This window comes from Amborella trichopoda, chromosome 7 (genome assembly GCF_054954075.1).
Source record: "Amborella trichopoda isolate Santa Cruz 75 chromosome 7, AtrichopodaSantaCruz75HAP2 v2.0, whole genome shotgun sequence".
In the NCBI taxonomy this organism is placed as follows: domain Eukaryota; kingdom Viridiplantae; phylum Streptophyta; class Magnoliopsida; order Amborellales; family Amborellaceae; genus Amborella; species Amborella trichopoda.
This window is the reverse complement of record NC_142342.1, coordinates 19,537,801-19,561,470: the sequence shown is the minus strand read 5'-3', so window position 1 is coordinate 19,561,470 and position 23,670 is coordinate 19,537,801. Positions and strand designations below refer to the sequence as shown.

At 41.5% G+C, this 23,670-nt stretch overlaps 1 protein-coding gene across 1 annotated transcript; it reads left to right on the top strand.

Annotated features, from left to right (window-relative positions):
- Nucleotides 1-20,538: 20,538 nt before the first annotated feature.
- On the top strand, nucleotides 20,539-22,550 carry LOC18441119 (2-oxoglutarate (2OG) and Fe(II)-dependent oxygenase superfamily protein). The gene is made up of 4 exons (XM_020671573.2): nucleotides 20,539-20,988; nucleotides 21,097-21,335; nucleotides 21,588-21,921; nucleotides 22,007-22,550. Exons 1-4 carry the CDS (start codon nucleotides 20,677-20,679, stop codon nucleotides 22,259-22,261), a joined length of 1,140 nt encoding a protein of 379 aa, XP_020527232.1. The 5' UTR covers nucleotides 20,539-20,676; the 3' UTR covers nucleotides 22,262-22,550.
- Nucleotides 22,551-23,670: the final 1,120 nt, after the last annotated feature.

Sequence of the window (23,670 nt, the reverse complement as noted above, 5' to 3'; positions counted from 1 at the left end):
CATCATGTCGAGGCTTCTTCCGCCATATCTAGAGTAGAGATCAATAAAATTATTGATCGGTTTTAAGAGTGTCCTTCCTTTGTCAATACTTGTAAAAAGTTTGAATTCATGAATAAAATGCTTTTTCTTTCTTTTTTTACTAATTTTGCTGAATGATTTCATTCTCCTTTTACTTTGCTGCATCTCATATGCTCTTTTTGGGCTTGAACGCGTTCTTGAACTTTTTATTGTCTCAAGTGGCTAATACCCTAGGCTTTGTTTAGTCCTGTGACCAGCTGTTGTGGCTTCAATGACTTCGAATGGGGGAGCAACTACTTTTTCTCCCCTTAACATTTGATTGGTCAAGGTCTCATTCATTTTCCTCATCAATTGTTGATCCTGCTTACTATAAATAGTCCAATCAAGAGAGGCTTTGGCCTCCATTAGAGGTATATTCACTTCAAGCCCGTCACAGCTTTTGGTCTCAGGTATGAACTCCTTCAGATGGTTTGGAGTGATACACATAACCTCCAATTGGCTCTAGAGACTGCGAACCTTGCTTCTTATCTCTGCTAGGGAATCATGTTCCTGGGGGCAAAGAGGTTGTCCTTCCTCAAACCGCTCTCCTCCCATCAAATTAGGGAAGTGCAGAACTTGTGGTTGACTACTGGTCTGAGCTGGCCCTGTGATGGGATGATGACCATCCTCTATGCTTATAGCCACCGGCTTTGGAACAATTTTCACAGCGGTTGGCACACCACTTCTGCTTTCAAGAGTGTAATAGGGACATGCAGGACTTTTTGATGGTCCGACATGTAGGTGACTGTTGGAGCAGGGAATTCTATCCCCATGACTTGCTCAATCTCAAGAGTGACCTCTGGTTCATCTTCTGGCAAAGGTGGCTCGGGACTGGCAGCAGAAGGGGAAGCTTCATCCTTAGGCAAAGATGGAGCTTCTTCAGGGGTAGTGAATAGCATGTTAGGATGAAGGGGACTCAATGGGAGAATTTTTCCTTATCTTTATTCTTCTTTGAACATGTCTACCAGTGTTCACCCAATGTCCTCAATGTCTTCATGGGCCAAATATTCTGTCTTCCTTACAGACTTGCGGTTACCATCATTTGGCTTTTGGATGACATCGAATCTATGAAGTAATATTTAGCATTAGCATAGTGAGCTTCGGCTATGGGAAATGGTCTTTTGTTGACATAGACTGTATGTTGTCTTCCTTCTCGACTATACTTGAAGCACTGGTGCAATGTGGTTAGAACCACCCACAGGTCGTGGAGCCACGAGCGGCCGAGAAGGATGTTGTAGGAGGTGTCGGCTTCGATCACATGAAACTGAGCATAGTCATTTAATTCACCAATCTTGAGATGAAGGCAGACTGTGCCAACCGACTTCTCTCCTAATTGGTTGAATCCCTGAACTGTGATATGAGTCGGAGTGAGATCTACAGAACCTTATCCCAAACGAATGAGGATTCTCCTTGGGATGAGGCTGACTGTTAACCCTCCATCCAACATAGTTCAGTTGATGGGGTATGTATGTAATTCACTGGTCACAAAGAGAGGGCGATTGTAAACTTTTTCTCCCAATTACAGATCATCCTCTGAGAAGGTGATTGCCAAATATCCACTCAAGATTGATGGGTCCACCTCAATGGGTTCCACTTCAGCCTCATACACCTCTAGATCGGAAAGGGCCTGGATCAGAGCCATACAATAGTCCCTTGAGAGCATGAGAGCATCATAGATGCTGAGCAGGGCTGGAAGTTTCCTTAAGTGCCCCATCACATCATATTTCACCTTTTCATCATCAGCTTTTTGTGTTCCTGAAATTGCCACTGGTTTGGGTTGAGAAGCAGGTTTAGGTGGAGGAGGTTTTCTTTGGCCTGCTGACTGACTTGATTGCACAGCGGGATTGGTTTGGGTAATGGAGGTTTGAGGTTGGGGCGTAGGAGGTGGCTGGGTATATGGGACCAACGGCCTCGTAAGGAATTGGAGGACGAGTGGATTGTCCAAGGCACTTAGGCAAGGAAGAAGCCCAGGGAGCTGTAGGATGGGTGGATTGCTTGAAGTATTAGGGTGAGGGAGAAGTGGTGAATTGAGAAACTTCAAGATGCCAGACTTCTGAGGTGGAGGCTGTAGTGTTTTCCTCGATCGTAGGCTTATTTGCCCTGTGTTGGGTGATATTTGTATCATGTGGCAAGCTTCCTGATAATAGAAGCTCTGCCCTCTTGATCCTCTCAGTTTCTGCTCAAAGCCAAGCTCAGGAGGCCGCTGAGGTTTCTTTGGCTTTGACTTCTTATTCTTCTTAGTGGGAGAAGATGGTTGTGTCTTAGCTGGAGCTGCCAGGGCGAATCCTGGTTCCTGGGCCAGTGCCTTTTTTAACCGCCTTCTGTGTGTCCTTCTTATGTTCGTTCCTTCAAGTTCTCTACCGAGAGCCTCGAAGTCTGGACATTATAAGGTGGTACCTACAGGAGACATAGAAGAAGAATGATAAGAAGTAGAAGAAGAAGGAGGAGGGTCAAAAAGTGAGGGACTTTTAAGGTCACGCCCCTCATCGAACCAATCTGAGCAGCTTTTTGTGTCATCCCCAGAGTTGGACGTATGCAGGGAATCTTTTAGGTTTTTTCCTTGCTTAGACTGTTTGGGAGTGCTTTTAACGTCATCACCCTCATTGGACGTATTCTAAGGAGAAGATGGCTTGAGGACATCCTCTTGATGGAAGGAGGAAGGAAAGAGGATTGTGCTAGGAATGTAGTCTAGTAAAGTTGGCAATGGGGAAAGAGGCCTGAGAAATTCCTGCTCAATAGGCAGTTGAGCAGTATTGTTTCTCCGATGAGCAGCCCTTGGTGCCCACCTTTTTTTGGTTTTCATTGATAGTGGTTGATTTATCTCGCTGGGTTTATGGACAACCCTAGCTTGACAAACTGCTTCTTGCCATAATGACTTGAGTATGCTCCGCCCGTGGTGGAATATCCATGCTTGGGAGTCGAGGCTTCAGTTGGATCTGAGTCATCTTTACTCAGGACTTGTGTCAGAAGGTCCTCTCGTACTGGTGGAGCAGTGGTTTGACAATGACTTTCTGGAACGCTACAAGACTCTTGGCATTCCTGTATTTTCATTGCAATTATACCATGGAAACTAGAGCATTCTCACAGGTCGTGGCCCCATATCTGATGGTATGAGCACCAATGGTCCTCAACCCCCTGAGCAAGGCGTCGAGGTTGCCTTGCCTGTTTTAGTGTGATGAGGCCTTCTTGAAGCATTATAGCGAAAGGAGACCAGGCTCTTCGTCTTCCTCTTTGACTGTTACTGCGCGGGAGGCTTCAGCTGCCCCTAATGCCTTCTTTAGCTCTTCAAGTTTTATCTGACCCTTTTGTATTAAGGCTTTGATAATATCTTTCAGCGTGTAGTAGTCATATGTGGGGTGGTTGATCCTTCTATGGTATGCATAGAAATTCGTATGAGTATCAAGTCCAGTTTGACCAGGGAAATTGGTCTCCGGGTGCTCGATCATGTTCTGTTCACGTTGCATTCGGAGTAATGCAGGGACCCATTCCTTTTCAAAGGAGAACACCTTATTTCAATTCCTAGTCTAAAAATCATCTTGATTAAGGTTTTTAGATGGGGGTACTCAATTGTACGACTATTGTTGCTTGCCCTCCTGAGGTGCTCTCACTGTGTTTACCCCTTTGGAGAGGTCCAAAGTTTGGGAGGGAACGTTCTTTCGATTGTTGACCATGACGGCTACTTTGATCACTCCTTTTGATTGGCTGCCGCAGGTATTAGTCCTAGAGCTACCATTGCCTATATTATTCCATGCACTTGCAGACTGTTGTTATGACCCGCCGTGGTGACATGACAAGCTTTCTATGCGGACTGATTTAGAGATCAGCTCTGACATGGAGGTTGGACTGGAGGCCTCAACATGTAGGGCAATCTCAAGTAGCATGTTCCGCACACAGGTTTTAACCGATTCCTTCTCTAGCATGGGATTGGGATGGTGAGTGGCCAAATCTCTCCATCTTGATTTGAATTGATCCACGAGCTTATCAGGATCTTGGGTCAAGGTGAGGAGCTCGATGGTTTGAACTTCTCTCTCGTCCTCATAGAAACGCTGGTGGAACAATTTTTCCATTTCCTTCCACATATATACTAAGTTTGGAGGAAGCCGAGCATACCACTAGAAAGCTGGGTCGTCAAGGGTCAGCAAACTAACAGAGAAGGAATCTCCCATCAGCCGCTGTCTCTCGACACATTGCTTGGAAGTGGGCAATATGCTGGTTGGGGGATGTGGTTCCGCTGAACAGGGAAACTTTCCTTTCTTGTAGTTTGAGGGAAATGGAATCTAATCAACGTAAGAGGGAAATGGCTTTTGGTAAAGCATTGCTCCCTGTATACTCGGGATCTACCGGTTCTTTAAGCTATGGGTGACCATAGCATCAATATCTGCCTGTGAGATGGGGTAAGGGACAAAATTGTCTAGTGAGGTAGAGGGAAGGGGCTGCCTTGGAGGTATATCATCTGAGTGATGAGAATTGACCTCGTGGTTAGCTGATTGTCGTGCGGCCTCCATGCGATCGATCTTCTCCATCATTATGCGCACCATATCTTCCAACTTACTCATACGCTCTTCCTGAGTGTCGCCAGACTCATTTACAACCAGTAGGTTGACTGTTTCCCCAGGGAGTTCATCGTTAGCTGTAGTTGAGGCGAACTTGACGGGTCGCACGTGGCTGATCGGTCAGCAGGGGGTCAGCATGCTAGACTGGACTCGAGTCTTGTATGTCGATTGCATGAGGACCAGTTCTCGATGGTCTTAGGACCATGGCAGCTAAGTGATTGGGTCATCTTCTATGACACTAACAACATGCAGGGTTTGTGGCCTTGTTCTTCAGACTTTGTCATCTGAAGAGGCTAGAAGGGGTTCAAACAAAGAGGGTTATCAAAGCCAGTTGCCCTGACCGTCTTGGTTGCTTCCCTAGTCAAAATTTGCAGACCTCTATCACATTTGGCTTGGAGATTTTGATGAACCTCACGCTAGAACTACGATCGGGACTGCAACTGCTCAACTCTTCCTGCACAAGAGAGAGTTGTCTCCATCAGGTGCAGCAAAGGATGAGGGTCAGGAATTGGGGTCATCCTGGACCGGGGAGGATGAAGGACTTGGTCTCCTATGAGATCTTTGCCTCACGTTGTCTTATGGGCTCCAAAGACATGATCAAGATGACAGGGCTGGTTCAAAATGGTACTCTTGGGGAAGGTCTTTGAGTATCAAGGTTGGAGGTGCTTGCCCAAAGAAGGAGGAGCAAGCAAAAGCAGGGTTGACTCATAAGGATGCCTGAGTCGAGGATGAGGGGTTGTCTGTGATGGCGACACTTGTGCGTCCCTTGAAGAAGGATGACGGGTGACTTGGGGGTCAGCCCCGGCTTTCAAATAGGTGGTCTGGCCTTAAGACGTCGAGAACTGCGAGTAGGTGTTTGTAAGAGAACAGGTGGAAGCCTGCCCCTTACAGGGTGTGCTAGTGTGTGCAGAGTAGGAGGACGCGGGGGTCGTCTTCCATGTACTCGGGTTGACGCAACCATGGCGTCGTCCCCGAGTGGTGGGATGCAAATGCACAACGTGTGCAGGACCTGGATTTGGGAGGCCTGAGCCTGGACGTTGACTCAAGGTAACATAAAAGTTGCCCCGAGGTGTGGCTCTAGTGGATTACCCAGGAGCTTTATGGTTTGTGCGAGAGGTGAAGGCCCCAAGGTCTTCCCCTCAATTTGCAGAGCTTCAATGGGCAGAGACTCGTGGTGGTGCTGGAATATGGGGGGTAGCCTTGGGGCGACCCACTGAGGCAATGGCAACTTCTTAGCCTTTTGCTGCAAGGGACTGGGCAGCCTTCCTGCATACCTCGGCAATAAGACCGACAAGTGACTTGCTGGTGATAGGGTGCATGCTATGAGTGGCAACGAATGTGCTACCGATGTAGGGTGCCTTGGTGGAGGTTCCACTAGAGCTAAGAGATGGAGAGTTAGGGACCTTTAAGTCCCTCCTCATGCCTACCCAGGTTAAGACCTAAGAGCTAGACACTGGGTCTTTGCTCAAAAGGAAGGTTGGGAAAAAAGTTCAAAGAACTTGTTCCAGGGCGATGCTCGTGAATGCGGGGATGAGAAAATCCTCGATCTAGATAAATGGGTTAGAGAACCCAGATGCCATGTGGTGTGTGAAAATAGAAAAACAAAGGAAAAACTAGCCAAACATGAACGACCAGACAAAGGGGTAGTAAGTCCCCAGTGGAGTCACCAAGCTAGTTAGGTGCCTCGATCTCACCCTCCGGATCTGGATGATCGAGCAGTAAGCATCTCGGGTTTCGGAGGAAACTGAGACTTTGAGATCGCTCTCTCGGGAACCTCGCTCAAGAGCGAGGGTAGGTATAACAACCGATGATAGAGGAATTTAAGGTGGGTTCGGGACTTACTCGAGCTGGCTCCCGTGGGTGCCCTCTTAGATCACAAAGAAAGCCTCCCAATTGTAGCACTGGTTCGGAGTCGCCTCCCTTGGCCTGTAATCTCCTGTTTCTACAATCACATACACATGGTTAATTTTACAAGACAAGTGGGCCAAAAGAGACCCCACCTTGTCTTTAAGCAAATGTACACAAGTGTGCACATTCAAGAGAAGAAAGGGTAAGAAAATAGATGAAAGAAGAGGAAAGAGGTAGATTAGAGGAGTTTTGAATAAGTGGTGAGACTAACACAACTGCTAGTTTAGCAAATGATTGATTCGACATGATAGCAAAATGGGCACGATAACTAGACCGGCACAACAGAAATACTACTAGACATTAGAGCGATCATCAGCCATCCTAGCACAATGGCTAGCTAATTGTGGTAGTAAGGCGGGCACTGTGATAAAGACCGGCTCAGCGACACTACTGCTAGAAGACAAGACTACCGGAGTAATGTTTTGTCTCAGCCTCTCTTTGTTAAACGAGAGAGAGAGAGAGAGAGAGAGAGAGAGAGAGAGAAAGAATAGAGAGAAAGGGATACATGCATAGTACTATCGATATCGTGCATGGGAGAAGAAGACGAGATGAGCAATGAAGGAGAAGAGGAACAGAGAGAGAAGAAAGAGGAAAGGGAAAGACGAAAGAAGGAGAAAAAGAGAGAGAAGGAAGAAAGGAGAACCTAGATGGCGATAGAGGAGATCGAAACGAATATGGACGACGATGAGCTTTCGCCGTCCATGTTAGAAGGGTAAGAAAAGAGAGAAAACATGGACAACGATATGCTGCTGTTGTCCGTGTGAGAAGAAGAAGAAGGGAGAGAAGACATGGGCAACGATGTGCATCTGTTGTTTGTGTTAGATGAGGTAGAAGATAGAGAAGACATGGGTGACGATGTGCTTCCACCGTCCATGTCAGATGAAGAAGAAGAGAGAGAAGACATGGGCGGCGATGTGCTTCCGTAATCTGTGTCACATGAAGAAGAAGAGAGAGAAGACATGGGCAGCGACATGCTTCCGTCGTCTGTGTCAGATGAAGAAGAAGAGAGAGAAGACATGGGTGGCGATATGCTTCCACCGTTCGTGTCAGATGAAGAAGAAGAGAGAGAAGACATGGGCGACGATGTGCTTCCACTGTTCATGTCAGATGAAGAAGAAGAGAGAGGAGACATGGGCGACGATGTGCTTCCGCCGTCTGTGTCAGATGAAGAAGAAGAGAGAGAAAACATGAGTGGCGATGTGCTTCTGTCGTCCGTGTCAGATGAAGAAGAAGAGAGAGAAGACATAGGCGTCGATGTGCTTCCACCGTCTGTGTCAGATGAAGAAGAAGAGAGAGAAGACATGGGCAGCGATGAACATCCACCGTCCATGATAAAGAATCAGACGAGGGGATTTTGACAGAGGCCCGGCCCACCACTCGGGTTAAGGCCCAACTCACTGTTTGCTTCTTTTGAAGTGAGAAAACATCATGCCAAGCGATAGGCCTCGTCATGCACGAACAGAGAAGAAGAAGAAAGAGAGCAGAGAGAGAGAGAACAAGAAAGAGAGGTGAAAGGAGGAGGGAAAAGATAAAGAGAGAAAAGGAAATTGGATAAAGGATATCAGAGACGAAATAAGAAAGAAAGATATAAATGAGAGGAAAGAGAAAGATAGAGATAAAGATGAGGAGAGAGATAGAGAAAGAAAGTTGAGAAACGAAGAAAGAGATAGAGATGATGAGAGAGGAAGAGAAAAAAAGATGAGAGAGGAAAAAGGAGGAAAGAGAAACTACCCTACCGAGGGATACCGGCCCTTTTCTTCTCTCTCCTCTCTCTTTCTCCAAGATGCACCCAAGAAAGATTGAAATTTTATTGATGAATGTGAAGAATGAATGGGGGGGCTTATACTATTAGGCTTTGCATGTTTATATAGAATTGGGCACAAACATGGGTGTACGTCAAAAAACTACCTAAATTGATTATAATTATAATTTAATTGAATTAAAATAAATTCTAAAATTTGGTGCAAAAAGATTGTTTTGCCCCTCCCCAACAATACATGAAATTCCAAAATAGTCCCTACTGCTGCACTAGAACTTGCGTAATCGTCCATAGATGATTTGGGGTTGCTCCGAAATTCATTTGGTAGAAAGATGATTGCTTTCTTGTAGGGCTCGACATGGTGATCGATTTGATGGCAACTTCGAACCATGGATCATGTTTTTGGGTCACGATCATGCGACTCGAAATTTGGATGAATCTCGAAAAATTCAAATCGATAATGTGCTCATTCCTTGATGTTTTTATTTTATTCCTTTGTTGAATCACACTAAGCATGTCGTCACGATTGTGTGGCAACAAACGCAACTCGATTTTATGTCCTAACGAAGATTTTATCGTCTTGAGTTTTTGGTGAAAATCTGGAAATCCAGCGATCAACATTTATAGCAGCTTCGACGCCTCCGTGTATGAAATCCAATTGTTCATCATACGTGAGATTCAGACTAGAGAGAGCCTTGAACCTTACACACATAATACAATTGATTTCACGTCCATCAGGTATGCGAGCATCGTGATTCGGTTATTCGACCGAGGCGTGCTGCTGCTGATTTTTCTACAAATTTCTTCATGGATCGATAACTTCTCTCTAGTTTTCTCCCTGCTCAGGCATCTCCATGGGGTGTACCATATATCGAAACACTCATCTTGACGAGACGAACACGTTCACAAAATTTGAGCGCGATCCGATGCGGGATGAATGAGATATGGCTCCCAAAAATTACTGCCCGAGACTATAAAAAGAGTCACCTTTAATGGTATTTTGGTGCAGAGAGACTACACGGGAATAGTGTGTGGCCTACCCCTTTACAGTATTTTACTCATAACTTTGTCTTGGAGTACCCAATTAAGCCGAAACTTGACTCATAGGGGTTTTCGACCATGTCAGATCCAATGGCAGTGATCTCACCACTGTTCGATGCACCAAAAATATAGTTCTAGTTATGGGGTCCATGTCATGGTGTTAGCGGTCGATTTTTTCAAAATTGTTTCTTTGTCTACACTACCGTAGATATGTCGGATTGTGAAGAAACTTGGCAGGTGGCCTTTTTAAGTACTTAGGAAGAATTCTACCAGTTTTGGGGAAATTTTGCAACTGTCGAGAATTCCATTGTATGTCAAGGCTTTATTGACCTGCTTCTCTTTATTCCTCCTCAAGGACCAAGGTGCTGAAAAATATCTGAAAAATGCCGAGGGTGGAATATGCCGACTGTCCAGCTTGAATGCTTTGCATGGCCTTTTAGGTTTTCATTCGAGTCCTTAGGGTTAGTGCCATTTCTGGTTTTCACAAGGACCCCATTTTTTCTTTTTTTCTTTTTTTGGGCACTTGACCACCGAGGGTCCTGTGAGTGTAGATGGCACAAGGAACATAATTCGCATGTCTATCAGGTGTAGTGGTGCACAAGTGTGTGTTGAACCCCTGGTGGAGATCCAAATTTTGTGTGGGTCAAGAGGGAGTATTGCGTACCTGAGATGAGTGGTGTGTTTTTATCGAAAGTGCGTGCATCATTTTAGGTGAACAAAGACATTCACAAGGGGCAGCAGAACGACACGGTATTTTTGTTTTTTGCATTGAGTGATGGGTCTACGCGGTGTTTGTTCTCAACTGCATTGGGATCATGCAGCATTTCACTTGCATGCCACTTGTGCTTCCCCAGGATGGAAACATGTGGCGTTTCGCTTCCTGTGATGCTTCGCTTCACGTGTTGTTTGTGTTTTCGTACTCTGAATCACACGACATTTTGCTCACGTTTTGTTCTTACTTCCACGTGACTGGACCACATGTCACGTCATTGGCTTGCGTGATACGTCGTCGTTTCTTTAGTTATAAAAAGGGCGTGCAGGGTAGCTTCCTTTGTTTTTGCTGAGATTTTTCTTCGAAGTAAAAACCCTAATCTCTTTTACCCTCCAAGTGTTTCTTTTTTTAATAGCAATGGCTAGCAACAGTTCGACTCCTCCTCAAGGTAGGGCCCCTCTTTCTCTTTTGATTTGGTCTATTTTCTTTTTTTTTCTTTTTCTTTTTTGTTGTTCTTGTTCCTCTACTGAGCTTGGGATGTTTGGTCGATCGTGGAATTGCTTTCTTTATAGCTAATATTTCACCACCAGAACCTCCGCCCCCTCCCCCCCCCCCCCCCCGCTCTTCTTCTTTTTTTTTTTTTTTTTTTTTTATGTCACAAGGGCCAAAAGATGTCGCTTGATTTCCTAATGAGGAAAGATCGGCGCAAATAAAGGCTTTAGAAGCTCACTATGCTCGTGTGAAGGGCGAAGTGTTTCAGAAAAACTCTACCTTGTGTCTTTCAGCATGGTTCGTGTCTCTAAACTAATGACCTTAATGTCGGCAATAGATGCTTTATCCGTCGAATACGATGAGAAGCAAGTCAAGTTGACCGAGTGGCGCCAAGAGAATTTTGCTAACCTTGTAGTTTTGAGAGACCTTGAAGGTCGTACGGCTGAAACAAGAAGACTTATCAGGCGTTAGAACCCAGTCGTGGTTGTTTGTTGAAGGCTGTGAAAAGAAATAACAACTCATCATCCTTCGCAAGATCTATAAAGATTTTCTGAAGAATACTTCTGCCTCCATTTTTTTTAATCTTTGAGGCGATGAGCTTTGTAACGTGTAGCCTCTCTTTTTATCATGGAATGAGATTCTGCCCCCTTGCTGAACATCTTCGAGATACTGAGGGGGGGCTTTTGATGCTCCTTTCCCTTTTCCGCTAGTAAGGTCACTGGTCTTGCAAGTGTGTGCATGGCCCATAGTAATGTTTGGGGCGGTTTGTATCCCAACCCCTTGTGAAGTAGAATGTTAGGTATTTGAAATACCCACCTATCCAGTTGAAGAGGCCTTAAGGCTTTGGGCGTGCATGTGCATTATTTTAGAAGACTTTCGATTGTCTAGAACGTGGTGTACTCGCTTGGTTCCAGCCTTTGGGTTACCCTGAGCTGCAAGATTATCATGCGGTGCATCGGTGGCCTGAAGACCACTTGTGATGGGGTCCGAGCCTCAAGAGGTCCTAAGAAAGTGAGGAGACCAAGGTAAGGTTTTGTCTTTCCCCTCTTATCACGGTGATAGTTAAGCCATTAGCCGCAATGAGTGTGAATGTGCATGCAGTAGTCTTGGAGCTGCGCAGACTGGCGTAGGAGTCACCATATTCTTGTGTGTGCGACGGTGCGCTGGTACCAGCGACGCCTTTGTGAAGCACGGATGGGGTACCTTCGATTACCCGCTGAGACAGTGGCCCTATCAGGACCCACCAGGTGAAGAGAAGGAGTGGCATGACGACCACTATTAAGCTTGTGACAAGCGAGATACCTGCCAGTAATAGGGTGCTTATGAGAGTGGGTGGCTTCAAGACCACCCATGCACGTGACATCAATGTATTTCCTGTTGATGTCGGAGAAGGGAGGAGAAGGAGTTTGGGCACCTTTTCCCCTAGTCTCCCTAGCCTGAAATAGGATGGTAGGGATGGCCAGGCCACTTGAGGAGGACAGCGGAAAAGCAAGATTGGTCATTCTGCTCTCTATGGGTGGGGTCGCAAATATGGGAATGATGAAGTCCCCAACTTGGACAAAGGAAGAGTAATAAGACTTTATTACAGTTTTAGAGAGAGAGAGAGAGAGAAGAGATGTTTGCTTGAGAACAGACCAATTCAACCAGAGGGTAGCGTGTCCCCAGTGGAGTCATAGTTGGTCGGACCTGATTTTTCTTCGTGCAGATAGCGGGAATCCACTATCAAACATACACATAGGGTTCATGCGCATTACACGCCTGCTCTCCTATGTACGGATAGGAACCAACAAACAGAGAGATTTTATGACAGAGGGTGTTTTGGCACTTATCTTGTCATTTTGGGGTTCGAGACACACTCGAGAAGTTTGCCCTCTTAGAACAATTATGAAGCCCTCTGGCTGTCTAGCAACATGGTTTGTACACAAATTCGCCTCAAGCATTTTTCAACTCGCTGCTTTGTTCTCTCTCATTAGAAACTGCAATATGGACTCAATTGTACTCCTCTATAGTAGCTCTACAATAAAAGGCTCAATACCATGGTCGAAACTAAATGACCTTAAACTGTTGCGGAGGTCTAGTTACACGACCTTAAACTGCATAGTCCTAGTTGTATGACTTTAAATTGCATAACCATGGTCTAGCTATTTGACCTTAAACCATAGTACATGTCCTAGCTGCATGATGATAAAAGGCTCAGCACTATGGTCCGACCTATAGACCTTAAACTGCAGCGAAGGTCTAGTTGCACGACCTTACACTACATGGTCCTAGTTGTATGACTTTAAACTGCACAAAACCATCCCTCTCTGAGGGGCCTTTCACTATTGCCAAATCTTGGGAGCTTTTTCGGATACTTCTGATAGCGTTTGAGATGATCAATCACCGTAGTCTTAATGCTTGTTTGATTCTGAAGATTTTGATGTCTTTTGATCGTCTTGAGGTGGACTCTTTCCTGAGCGGTGAAAACCTGGTTAGGTCGTGAGGGGCATGCCCATATCTCTCTTAGAGGGGCATGCCCCACATAGAAGTGTCTCTCTCTCTCATCTCATAGGGATACACCCCAAGTAGTCTCTATCTCTTCTCTTGTTCAGGGGCAGGCCCCACCTAGCCTAGGCTTGATGCGCATCTTCTCTCTCTCCCATCTTCTATATCTCTCATGGCCCATGGGTTAAGGGTTTAGTATTGAGAAGTAGATCTTTCTCATTTAGGTGTTTAAAGGATTAAGGGCTTTGTTTGAAATCTAAGCCTCGTGATAAGAGTTCTTGTTCCATTGGAGGTTTGGCCCATTGTTTGCAAAATCGCTCGATCTAACTGCTAACCGCACGGTTAGATCGGAACCGGCTAGTGTCCGGTTTCAGTTTTGGGCTGTTAGGATGACCAACTGGTAGTTAAAAACAAATTCAAAAAAATGTATATAAATTCTTAAAAATAAGTAATTTTGATTTATAATGTATTTTTAAATATTCTTTACATTATGGTAAAGATTAAAATTTTTTTTGGTCATTAATACTCACTTTTATATTTTCCCATATTTTTTTGAAAATTTTTAAAATAGCCCTTGGAAAATATAAAATGGGTTAAAATCCTTTTTTTTCATTATTTTTCAACTTCATTTGAACGTGTTTAGTGTTAATAATTCTTTATATGCTTTTCATATTTTAGTAGATTTGTTTTTTGTATTTTTTATTTTTTCAACACTTTTTTGACCGCGCGAGACTTGTCCTGTTAGAGCATTTGAATCGACCGGTTTACCGGTTAGGCCAGTTAAACCGCTTCTAGGCCCATGTCCAGTTTACCATTCCGGTTCGATTTTGCAAACACTGGTTTAGCCCATATACTTTACCATCTCGGAAATTGAGGTTGACTATTGATCTGGAGCCATTGGAGGTGGTGACATGGTATTAAGCCTGGTTGAGGTTATCTTCGGCATCCTATTTCTTATTTCTTGCCATATTTATTGCTTATATCTTTTGTTGTTTTGATTGATTGATGAAATAGTGGTTTTAATGGTATCAAGTATTAGATCCAGTTTTATTTTCTTTATTTCTTTCTGGCCAATTTATTATAATAGAATACTTGTAAGTGATCTAAGTGGGAAAGAAAAAGAAAAAAAGAAGAAAAGAATATCAAAAAAAGAAAAAATTACATAGAACGTGCTAGATCACATAAGCCCAACTTTCCTATCTCTTCATCAACGAATCACTACTATGACTTCTCATTTAATCAATGGAATTTCTTCGGTCTCTCGATGCATTCTTTGCTTTCACAAGGAGGAAAATGCGAACCATTTTTTTTATGAGTGTGTTTTTTTCACAAGAAATTTGAAAATCACTAACAATGAGGTTCGACAAAATTCTAACCCTTGAGCAATAAGTTCCTCATATGTGTGCCAAATGGAACAAGTACCGGTTCAAGTCATTTGAACATGTTTAAGGACTACCCAACGTGAAACCTTACATCATTTCTTTCGTGCGAATTCAAAGCAGCATTTTCATCTCCCTTTCGTGCCCCCTCCAACAATGTGGATGAATTCAAATCTTTAAAGTTGGGGATTGATCCGCTCTCCAGTTTCACTGCTTTTTTTTTTTTATTGAGGCTGACTCCAATATCCTTGTCGAAACAAAGTGAGGTCGATATAGAGTCTCTTGGAGAATGCAGACCCTCATCGGCAACTGTTACTGCAAACGTTTTTCAACTGGGAATAAATGAAGTATTAGATATGTGTATCATGAAGCGAACATGATTGCAGATGCTTTAACTAAGCATGTTGTAACCCTCTCAAAAATTACTATTTGGAGAGCTCGACCACCTGAATTTTTTCACTTTACTGCCTTTCTGTGATGTTGCTGGAACTTTCTATGATGAGGTTATAAAATGATGCAACTTAATCAATAAAACGGGTAGGAGGCGCAACCCCCACTGATTGTAATAGATGGGGCAAGAGTTTTGTGGTGCATCAGGGCCTATAGAAAGGGGATCGCTTTAATAATTCGCGGACCACTTATGGTGGTCATGGTAGTTTCGAAGTCCGTCCCCACAAACAAAAATGTTCGTAACTGAATAAGCGTGTGGCCCAATATAATATATTATAATATATGCCAAGCTCCTTTGGATGCCCGGATATACGAGAGGAGTTCTTCTAATTCATCAAAAGTAGCCGCTAAGATTCACTTATAAGTAACCCTACTGAAACTATAAAAACTTCACATTTCATGAAAGAAAAAGTTTATATAAGGGTGAGGCTCCAAACAATTAAATTAAGGCGTACATCAAAAATTCATGAGAAAAGGTTGTATGGATGCTAAAAAAATCCTAAAATTCAATCATTTGGACTTCAAGATGTATGGACATGAGAAAAAATACATTTCGAGTAATGAAAATAGTGCATCCTTTAATGTATGATCTAGACTGTCAATTTTAAATATCTTTAAATGTTCACAGATCTACTCAATCCATACTATTTTTAAAATTTAGATTTTATAATTAGAGATGAAAATAAATTTTTTGGCCATCATAAAACGTTCTAATATGTAAACAAGACGCTATTTGAAGCTGCGCCCTACTTTGATTGTTTTGGGCCTCGGCCTTACACAAACAACACCCTTTCATGAAACCGAATTGGAAATGACATTTTATGGAAGTACACCTCATTTCAAATTAGCAAGACGGGCGTACTGTGGGCTAACTGATTATACCTCACATGATACGCTACAAATTATGATGGAGTTTTCTTTTGGGTGGGGTTTGGTTAAGGCATCCTTCTTGTACTGTACAAGTATGGAGCACCTATGATATGTTTTGGAGATTAAGGTCTAGTATGGAAAACTTTAAGATGGTTTGAAAATTTATTTGTATTTATATTTATGAATTTTTAAATTTGAAATATAATACAAATCGAGCATATTTATAAATACCTAAAAATTTGATTCAAATAATAATAATAGTAATAATAATAATGATAATAATAAAAATAATAACTCTCTTCTGAGTAAAAATTTGAGTTAAGTCAGTCAGCTTGATTGACGGGGTCTTCGTGGACTCTTTGATTGTGGACAAATGCACACGGCACTTGAAAAGGGATGTTCCATTTTGAATTCAAATAATTTCTCAGTTGACCCTGAAAAAATACTAGTATCTAACATCCTTCCTAGTACTTGCACCGACCGTATAAAATACTGATGACCAACACCACCACGTAGAGGAGTTAATATGTCCATGTCCATGTCGTGGAGAGACAGAGATAGATAGCGTCAACTCTTGATTGAGTTGTATTGCATATGTTGATTAACGGCATTAGTTGTGTTCCATATGAATTCCCATTACCACATGGGCTCTGTGCTACGTGGTCATAAGCATTGATGGAAAAATCGCCCATTTTAACCTGTAACCGTTCAGTTAGATCAAACCCGGCTACTGACTGAATCTGTTTTGGCTGGTTTTGGTGACTCATCACATATTTAAAATAAGAAAATTATATAAAACACTAAAAAATAAAGAAATTGTTCGTAATATATTATTAATGCTTTCATCATTATAACAAAAATTGGAAATTGTTTTGGCTATTAGTATTAATTTTACATTTTTCCACTTTATATAGAAAATTTTAAAAATACTTCTGGGCCCAAATCGATTTTTCAAATTTTATTTTTTTCATTAATTTTTAACTTCATTTGGATGTGCTTTGTTTAATCGTTATTTAAATATGATTTTCATATTTTAGTATATTTCTTTTATATTTTTTTAACTTTTTAACACTTTTTTTATGCCCGAAGAAGAGTCCGGTTAGAGCAGTTGAACCGACTAGTTTACCAGTAAGGCTGGTTGAACCACTTCCAGACCCACGTCCATTTAACCTTTTTGATTCGCTTTTTCTTACACTGGTCATGAGAGTACTTGTTCAGACGCATCAATGTGTAATTTCAAGATAATATTTGTCCCCAATCTATAACAATCTATGTCTATAAGGTACATCAGATAAATTTTTACTTAAAAATAGAGAATCAAACACTTGTCTTGCTCATTTAATGTGCGGGAATAACAAGATCTCAAAGTACTAGAGTTGCCTTTTTGTTAGATAGAAAAGGTAATTTAGAGGTATCGGGCTTGGGCATAAGTGGTGGGCGGTGCCAATCTCAACTTCGATTCCTATTTCTGAACCACTTAAAATATATATATATATATATATATACTAATACTATGTGACCAATTAGCTAATCAAATTTGTACTATGTATGGTGGGGGATTACTCCTGTTGTGGGTGGGCCATGGGAAATGGATTAGAGATGGATTCAATACCGAGAATTTGACATATTAAACTAGAAGACCAACTTTCTATTCCCTCTTGTACAATTTTCCTGTGCCTTTGTTAAATAACCGGTCATCTGATAGTATTTTTATTTTAAAAATATGAGGCATAATTTCAAAATAATATTTCTGCTAACTGTCGTATTTGGAAAGTGCTGTTGCACGGAGAAGTAGTCAGAACTAGTTCCACATTGAAGAATAAAGAAGAGATCATGTTGAAATACCCTCTTCTCTCGTGTTTATTGACCTAAGGGGAGAGTAAGCTCCTTCCACAGAGCATGCAAAATGCATGTAATGTATGTATGTGACTCTCAGGTGCATGTGTAAAGATGTTTGAGGCACAGGAAGGGGTCAGGCTCATGGGTGTTATCATAATTTTTTTTTTGTTTTTAGTTTTTGTTTTTTGACATTGTTACAATAGAACTTCAGACACAATGCTATGAAAACCTAGCAATGATCACCTTGACCCGAGCCCGATTCCTTGGCTGTTTTCTTGTAACCACGATGTTTATGTTAAGACACCAAGACTTGATTGTCATTTTGAATCGTTGTGCTTGTTGATGAATCAATTACAATTGGTTTTAACCAGTAAAACATGGAAGATGCACGGTGAATCTAACCTTGTAAAATGAATAGTCATAAGTATGAAATATTGTTTATCAGGTTATTATGGAAGGTGTATATGGTAATCTGTATATTTGAGACAGCTAGATACAATATCTTGTATTTATGGTAAGTTTAAGTGTAGTATAGGATTTATATCTTTTCTTGTCATCTGTATTTGTCTATATAAGATAAACTTGTATATTCATACTAATTAATGGACATTAAGTCTCTTCAGAGAAACCTGAGACGCAACAATAAGGTATTGAAAAATTACAAAACATAATATGATGTGACACTTTCTCTCTATACAAGAGGGACTCAATTTTATATCCAAAAGACAACCTTTTTACGCAACATCTCTTCTTTTTTGATTTACTTTCTCTCTCTCTCTCTAAATACATATATATATATATATATATATATATATATATATATATATATATATATATAAAATTCTTTCCAACGCCTATAGACGAAAATGAATAGTGATTTCACCTACCCTCATCACCGTCCAAATTTCATCGCGCGGCATGATTATCTAGTAGTGTTTTATTATTCAGTTTTTTCTATAAATCGGAATGACCTAAAATTTGGAGTCATTGAGGCGTATCTAATAAAAATATAAAAAAAATTATCTGTAAATTAAATTGATCAAAATACCCCTGAAAAGATTTGGGGGTATTTTGGTCAATTTTTCTTATGTAAATTTTTTTTTATATAATTTTTGAAGATTCCCCTATTACTAATGAATACACCCTCCAAATTTCAGATCATTCTGATTTGTAAAAAAAAAAAATGAAAAATAAAACACTATCGGATAATCGTGACTGCACGATGAACTTTGGACGGTGATGGAGGTAGATGAAATCACTGTGATTTTTCGCTTATAGACGTTGCGTAGTGTTTTATATATATATATAATAATAAAATAGGTTTTAGGAAATTAATTAAATCGAATGGGAGAAGTATATACCTCAAAAGTATATATATGGGTGTCGTTTGTATAAAGCTGAGGCACTAAACAATCAAAGTAATGTGTACCTTGAAATAGTGTTGGAAGATGTAATTTTAGCACTGGAACCCTTCGTGATGGCGTTAAAATTTATTTTCATCTCTAATTATAAAATTTAAAACTCAAAAAATAGTGTAAATCGAGTAGATCTAGAACACTTGATAATCTTAAAATTTGACTGTCCACAAAAAGCATTAGAAGATACATTGTTTTCAAGACTTGAAATCTCATGTTCATACATTTTAAGGTCGAAATGATCAAGTAGTGGATTTTTCAGCATCAAAACAACTTCTCCTAGTGAATTTTTGAGGTGTGTTTTAATTTGATTGTTTAGGGCCACCCTTATATAAATTTTGTCCTATATGTATACATGTGTCAATGGAGGGTATGCAACAAATACAACGAATGGGCAACAAAAGACAAAAGGCATCGAAATGGTGAAGGGAGAAGCCATGGGTGGATTTTAGTGTTTAAAATGAAGTGAGATGTAATGAAAATGATATGTCTAAAACGAATTCAAATGATAGGTACAAGATGCACCCACTCCTCTATGGAATTAGTAGCACAAGTTCATTGCATTTTGGTGGCATTAGAGTAGGGGACCCATATGCAAGCAAAGCAAAAATGTTATTAATATAAACAACTTGCTTTACCCTTGATTATCAAAGAGTTTTGTTTTAACATAGAAATTACCCAAGAAACAAAAACAATGAATTTAAAGTAACTTGGTGGGATATGTCTAGTCCTCCTATTTGCGCCGTTTCCTTTAAAGCGAGCACAAAATATTCTTCCCTACCCCGTAGCTTTTGTTTTTTTCCTTATGAATAAGTCAGAAGTCTTACATGGATGGAAGGAACAATCTAAATTAAAATAAAATAAGGGTGGGTAGGTATGAGAAAGTCAATCTTAGAATGCAGCTGCACCATATGACTCAGTATACAAAGTCAGCGGCGGAAATCTTCCGCATTGAGGGCAGGGTAGGGCCGGTGCCGGTGGGGTTGTGGTGGTAGCACACCACATCCTAGTCATTATGTTGTAATTTTTATTCCCACCATTAATGCTACCACATTAATAACTTAAAAACGTTATCTCTTAATCTACTTGAAAAAACATGTAGGGGTCTATCTTCTCTATTGAATTAACAAAAAACAAATTTCAAGACAACCTTGGTCCTGACCCAACCCTTGCCTTAGAGCTGAGCCAGGTTGCAAACAAATAAAAAAAAAAAAGAAGAAAAACATAAGTGAAAAGTACAGTCAAGCCGGGACGGGCCAAACCGAGCCGGTCTTGTCCATAGCCCAAGTCATGCCCTACTTTTTTAGGGCGGGATCCACTGGGCCGGTCAGGCTCTTCACCTTCTCCCATAAGGAAGGGGCTCGGGGATGTTTGTTTGTTTTTCCTTCTAACAATACGAGACCATACCTATGATAGAATACCCTACTTGTTTTCCTTTGGAGAGCTCGCAAGAGGAAAGCAAAGCATAAGTCAACCGTCCATACAGCCAGTCTCCTCTTGCCATAATAGTAGTAGTAAGAATACCAATACAATACCTATAGAGATGCTATAAATGCCATGCCCCAATCTCCACACTTCCACCTCTCTCACTCTCTATTCAAATCAGCTAGAGAGAAACAATACTCTCTTTTTAGTTGTTGCATTATTTTTCCTCTCTGATTAGGTGAGAGATAAGAGAGTATTGAGCTTAGAACCAGTTGAGGAGGAGCTTGTGACAATGGCAAGTAGCAGTAAAGTGGCGACGGTTAGGGCAGAAGGGCTTGCATGTGAGAAGGGATATCTCAAAGGAGTCAAGTATCTCTGCGACAATGGGATTACAGGCATTCCCCAAAAATATGTACTCCCTGTTGCAGAGAGGCCTGCTTATAATAGTAGTAGTAGTAATAATAGTAATGACGAGGTTAGAGACATGGTTAGAGCTCCAATCCTGAAACTGCCTACAGTCGACGCTGCCAAATTACAAGGACCTAATCGCAATGAAGTCCTCAAGTCATTGGCAAAAGCATGTGGAGAGCATGGTTTCTTCCAGGTATGGAACACAAACTTTCTATCCCTATTTCTTCAATAATAGGATTTGAAGTTGGGTTGCAGGGTCTATCCCTTCATGAAATCAAACGGAAGTGATTGATGAATGCAGGTCATAAATCATGGAATCCCTTCGAAGGTGTTGGAGGGGATGATGAAGGCGGCTAAGGGTTTCTTTGAACTCCCTTACGAGGAGAGATCAAGGTTCATGGGGGAAGATATGACGGCCCCGGTGCGATACGGGACCAGCTACAACCAAAACAATGATGGGGTCTTTTGTTGGAGAGATTTCTTGAAGCTTTATTGCACCCCTCTTTCTCAAACCCTTCCCCTCTGGCCATCCGACTTGAGGTACAACTACACTATCTACACCTCCTATTCAAATTGAAATCCTCCATTTCTCATTTCTAAACTCTGGGCTAAAAAAAAATTTTCTTTGTTTCTATTTTCTTATGAGCATTTAATTCTTGTATCTGCACTCTATTTTCTCTGTCCCTGTGATAATGCGCAGAGAGCCAGAGAAAACTATTATCTTTCATTAACAGAGAAGGATATAAATATATAATATGTGACAAATTACACATATCCAAAAACTTCCTGAAGGGTTGTAGGGGAGGAGTATGCGAGAGAAACAAAGGCACTTTTCTTCATGTTGATGGAGGCAGTGATGGAGAGCCTAGGAATCATCCCTTTGCAAGATGAGGGGTTGTTGAAGGAGATGAAGGAAGGGAGCCAGATGCTTGTCCTCAACTGCTTCCCAACTTGTCCTGAGCCTGAGCTCACCCTTGGAATGCTCCCCCACTCCGACTACGGCTTCCTCACTCTCCTCCTTCAGGATGAAGTCGAGGGGTTGCAAGTGCAACTGAAAACCGGCGACTGGTTCACCCTTCCAACCCTCTCCGACTCCTTCGTTATCAATGTTGGGGATCATCTCGAGGTAACTACTTTCTTCTTACATACGATAATACAACATTTTTACCTCATCTCAAGGTTGATAATGCATTCTCATGCTGCCAACACAGATATTCAGTAATGGCAAATACAAGAGTGTGTTGCACCGAGTACTGGCAAACCGCTCCAAGACTCGGATATCTGTGGCATCCCTCCATAGCCTGCCCTTCGAAACTGTGATTGGACCGGCACCACAGCTCATCGACCAATGCCACCCACCACTATATGCCAACACCGATTTTGCTTCCTTTCTCCACTACATCTCTTCTACTCGCCACCACCCCAAGAGCTTCCTAGAGTCCAGGAAGTTGAAATTGGATACATAACATGAAGATGGATATCCGTCTTATTTTCTCCATATCTTTCTCTGCCTTTCTTTTGTTTTTTGGGTAGTTTATTGGGAAAGACTCCCCCTACGGTTTTTTCAAGTAGATTAGTTGTTAGCTTTTTGAAGTTATTAATGTGGGACGGTATTAGTGGTGGAAATGAAAACCACAACGTGGTGCCTAGAGTGCGGGGTGCTACCACCATGACTCAAGCCCCTTTCGAGAGCATCTTGTTCCTACTTTTCCCAATCGGCTTTATGATGAGAAAATCAAATATATATTATTATTATACAAGGACAACCCTCTCTCTCTCTGTATTTTATGTATTTTTTTTTAAAACTTTTTTTGAAATTGGGTTGCACCCAAAGTTTTAGGGCAATCCCTAGTAGGTCTAAGGATGCTATCCTCGGATCGCCCATGTTCTCACATAGGAATAAAGAAATGGGCGGTTTGAAAATAGAAACCTCACACCGCTTCCTAGATTGAGCAGAGCTCAGTTCTAGAGGGGTCCGACATTCCCATCCTCGGATTGCCCATATTCTCATTTAGGAATGAAGAAAAGGGCAATCTTAGGTTTGGAACCTCGGACTACTCCCTGGTCTGATCAGAACTCAATTCTGGAGTGGTCCAAAGTTCCCATCCTTGGACCGCCCAAATTCTTATTTGGCAATGAATACAAGGGTTGTCTGAGGATAGAAACGTCAGATCTCCATGGACCGCCTAGGCATTGCCCTACAACTTGGGGCATGACCCAATTTCAAAAAAAGTCAAAAAAAAATTTTAAAAAAAGTGGTGTGAGGTTGCCAAGGGAAAATTTTAAAAAAATAAAAAAATAAGGGTCGGCAAACCTTCCATGTAATTTTCACCCAAAATTGCCCCATTTTATATTTTTCAATTTTTTTTGGTTTCCATCTATAAAGTACTCTAAGTTTTATATTTATATTTTGAACAATTGTTTCATCCGGGCTGGACCACACTTCTTATGCATTCCAGAGATATAAAGCATCAATCTTTAAGACGAACGCAAATAGGTGGTCCATCTAAAAATAATTGTAAATAACGGTTCAATTTTTTTTTTTTCATATCGTGCTAAAGACTATATATTCTATAAAACTAAGGACTAAATTTTCTTTAAAAATTATTTTTATTTCAAAGCCCGCATTTCTACAGTGCGAGGGCTGGCCGCATGCTAACCGCGTCCTTATATTTTATTCTCCCACTAATATAAGATGGAGAGGTGAGGAACAATAAGAGAGAGAAAAAGGTTAAGTTTTAAGATTTTGAAAAATAGAGAGTAGAGTAGTGAGAATTAGGAGTTACGCCCATCGGAAAATAGAGAGCAAACGTTTAAGAAAATTGAGAGAAAGGTGACCGAAATTGTTTTGGAAGGGAGCATGATCAGTAATTTA